This window comes from Saprolegnia parasitica (genome assembly GCF_000151545.1).
Source record: "Saprolegnia parasitica CBS 223.65 unplaced genomic scaffold supercont2.951, whole genome shotgun sequence".
Lineage (NCBI taxonomy): Eukaryota > Oomycota > Saprolegniomycetes > Saprolegniales > Saprolegniaceae > Saprolegnia > Saprolegnia parasitica.
Window position 1 is genome coordinate 1 of NW_012157345.1, and position 2,579 is coordinate 2,579.

A 2,579-nucleotide genomic window follows, 5' to 3' on the forward strand; every position below is an offset into this window, starting at 1 on the left:
AGAGTGTAGCAACGGCTACTTTGGCGCGGTGTCGTTGAAAAGCTCTATTACTAAATGCCCTCACGAGCTTTGCTTGAAGGTGGCTATGCTGGTAGTCGTCTAGGCTGGTAGATGCAAGCCTAGTTCTGCTGGTAGTACGCCCAGAGAGCGCACCCAGAGTGAAAGCACCCATGCATTCGCTATGATGGTAAATGCACCTACCGGTAGCTGCATCTCCGACGACATCTAGATGAGCCAAATAGATGCAACACTATCCTTGCCCTCCTCGTTCAATCAGCTATTCGCTCCGTGCCCACGCGTTCTCTCGCTGCCATACCCTCCACTCACAAGAGATCGAACTGGTTGGTTGCGATACTATGACCCTGGCAGACGCCTGCCGTAAGCTCGATGCAGGGTCGCAGATTGCAGATTACGCAACGAAATAATCGAGGCCGTCCCACACTTGAAGGAGAATTCCATGGGCGCACCTGACGTGTGCTTGAAGTTGCCTGCATCGGTGACGCCAGCGTCGGCAATGCCGAATTTCAGTCCGATTTGTACTACCGGCATCTAAAAAAGTCCTAAAGCAACAGCCCAACTATGGTTCCGGTCGGACAAAAAGTCCCGATTGCAAATGCAGTCGCAGGGCGGTCCAGTTTGTAAACAAGTGCGCCCGACGGACTACAAATCGGCACGTAAAACCTTTATCTTTGATACTTCGATATCATTTTACAGAGGTTTGTTGTTGCAAGAGGCGTCCTCATTTATACTGCAGCTCCCATGGCACGCCAAGCCCGCAGTGATTACTGATCGCACAGCGAGGAGGTCGACCACAAGTAGGCAGCTCACAATTCAATTCACCACCGCCTCAGCATGTCGGCCGAAAACAAGAAGATCCAGCTCGTTGGCTACAACAACTTTGTGCGCCACAACCCCAAGTCGGACCGCTTCCCGATGCACAAGTTCCACCACATTGAGTTCTACTGCCAGGACGCGACCAACGTCTCCAAGCGCTTCGGCTGGGGCGCCGGCCTCAAGTGCGTCGCCAAGTCGGACCAGTCGACCGGCAACCACAGCTACGCCAGTTATGTCATGCAAACTGGCGAGCTCCAGCTCGTCATCACGGCGCCCTACTCGCGCGCCAACAAGAAGGCCGACGCGATCCCGCCGCACCAGGGCTTTGACATGGAGTACGCCCACGAGTTCAACAACAAGCACGGTCTTGCGGTGCGTGCGATGGCTGTCTCGGTCGACGACGCCGCCCAGGCCTACGACATCTCGGTCAAGAACGGCGCCGTTGGCGTCTGCTCGCCCAAGACGACCAAGGATGCGGCGACCGGCGAGACCATGGTCATCTCGGAGGTCAAGCTCTACGGCGACGTCGTCCTCCGCTACGTGAGCGGCAACTACAAGGGCCGCTACATGCCCGGCTACGAGAACGTCGAAGGCCCGGACGTCTCGATCGGTATTGAGCGCCTCGACCACGCCGTCGGCAACGTGCCCAACCTTGTCGAAGCGGTCCAGTACGTCTGCGACTTTACCGGCTGGCACGAGTTTGCCGAGTTCACGTCGGACGACGTCGGCACGGTGGACAGCGGCCTCAACTCGATGGTGCTCGCCAACAACAGCGAGATGATCCTCCTCCCGATGAACGAACCCACGTTCGGCACGAAGCGCAAGAGCCAGATCCAAACCTTCCTCGAGCAGAACGAAGGCCCGGGCCTCCAGCACATGGCGCTCAAGACCAACGACATCTTCCACACGCTTGCCGAGATGCGCAAGCGCACGCACCTTGGTGGCTTTGACTTTATGCCCAAGCCGTCGGACGCGTACTACAAGAACCTGCCGGCCAAGATCGGCGACATCTTCACGGCCGACCAGTACAAGAAGATTGAGGAGCTCGGCTTGCTCGTAGACAAGGACGACCAGGGCATCCTCCTCCAGATCTTCACCAAGCCGCTCGGCGACCGCCCGACGTGCTTTTTCGAAATCATTGAGCGCGTCGGCTGCATGGAGGAGCTCAACGGCCGCTTGGAGCAGGCGGCGGGTTGCGGCGGCTTTGGCAAGGGTAACTTCTCGGAGCTCTTCAAGTCGATCGAGGACTACGAGCGCACGCTCGACGTCTAAGTAGCCGGGCGTTGCTCTTGATTTTATGTCTAAACTTTTCTTGATGTCCCTTTGACTTGCTTTTCGGTCGTAATTGGAAGTCGGGTCGCGAGTGTCTGTTTAGATTAAACGCAACGTCTTGGTGGTATCAACGCGGCAACGGTTCCATGATAAACTCTGTTGTGAGTGGTGCGGCACGTTGACGCGGTACCACTAATAACGACCGACAGCAACGCTCCAGCTGCCGAGCCAGTCTGCAGGAGACTGATTCCTGAAGCAAATCACGTGGACCTCTACTGCAAACATACCCATCCATTGTCGTCGGCTCGTGGTCTCTGTCAAGACGCAGAAGCTGATTGTTGTTGATAGCTCCGAGCAACTCGGATACCGTCATGCATCACGTCAACATGCTCTGCAGCCCCGTGAGCTGCACTAGTTAACCTTGGTTGGCACCGTGCCCATATGCGTCTTGTCTCGAGGTCGCGTAGCTGGTA

At 56.5% G+C, this 2,579-nt stretch overlaps 1 protein-coding gene across 1 annotated transcript; it reads left to right on the plus strand.

Annotated features, from left to right (window-relative positions):
* Positions 1-756: 756 nt before the first annotated feature.
* SPRG_18063 (4-hydroxyphenylpyruvate dioxygenase) lies at positions 757-2,155 on the plus strand. The gene has a single exon (XM_012357491.1). The coding sequence runs from the start codon at positions 853-855 to the stop codon at positions 2,104-2,106; it is 1,254 nt and encodes a 417-aa protein (XP_012212881.1). The 5' UTR covers positions 757-852; the 3' UTR covers positions 2,107-2,155.
* The last annotated feature ends 424 nt before the right edge of the window (positions 2,156-2,579 follow it).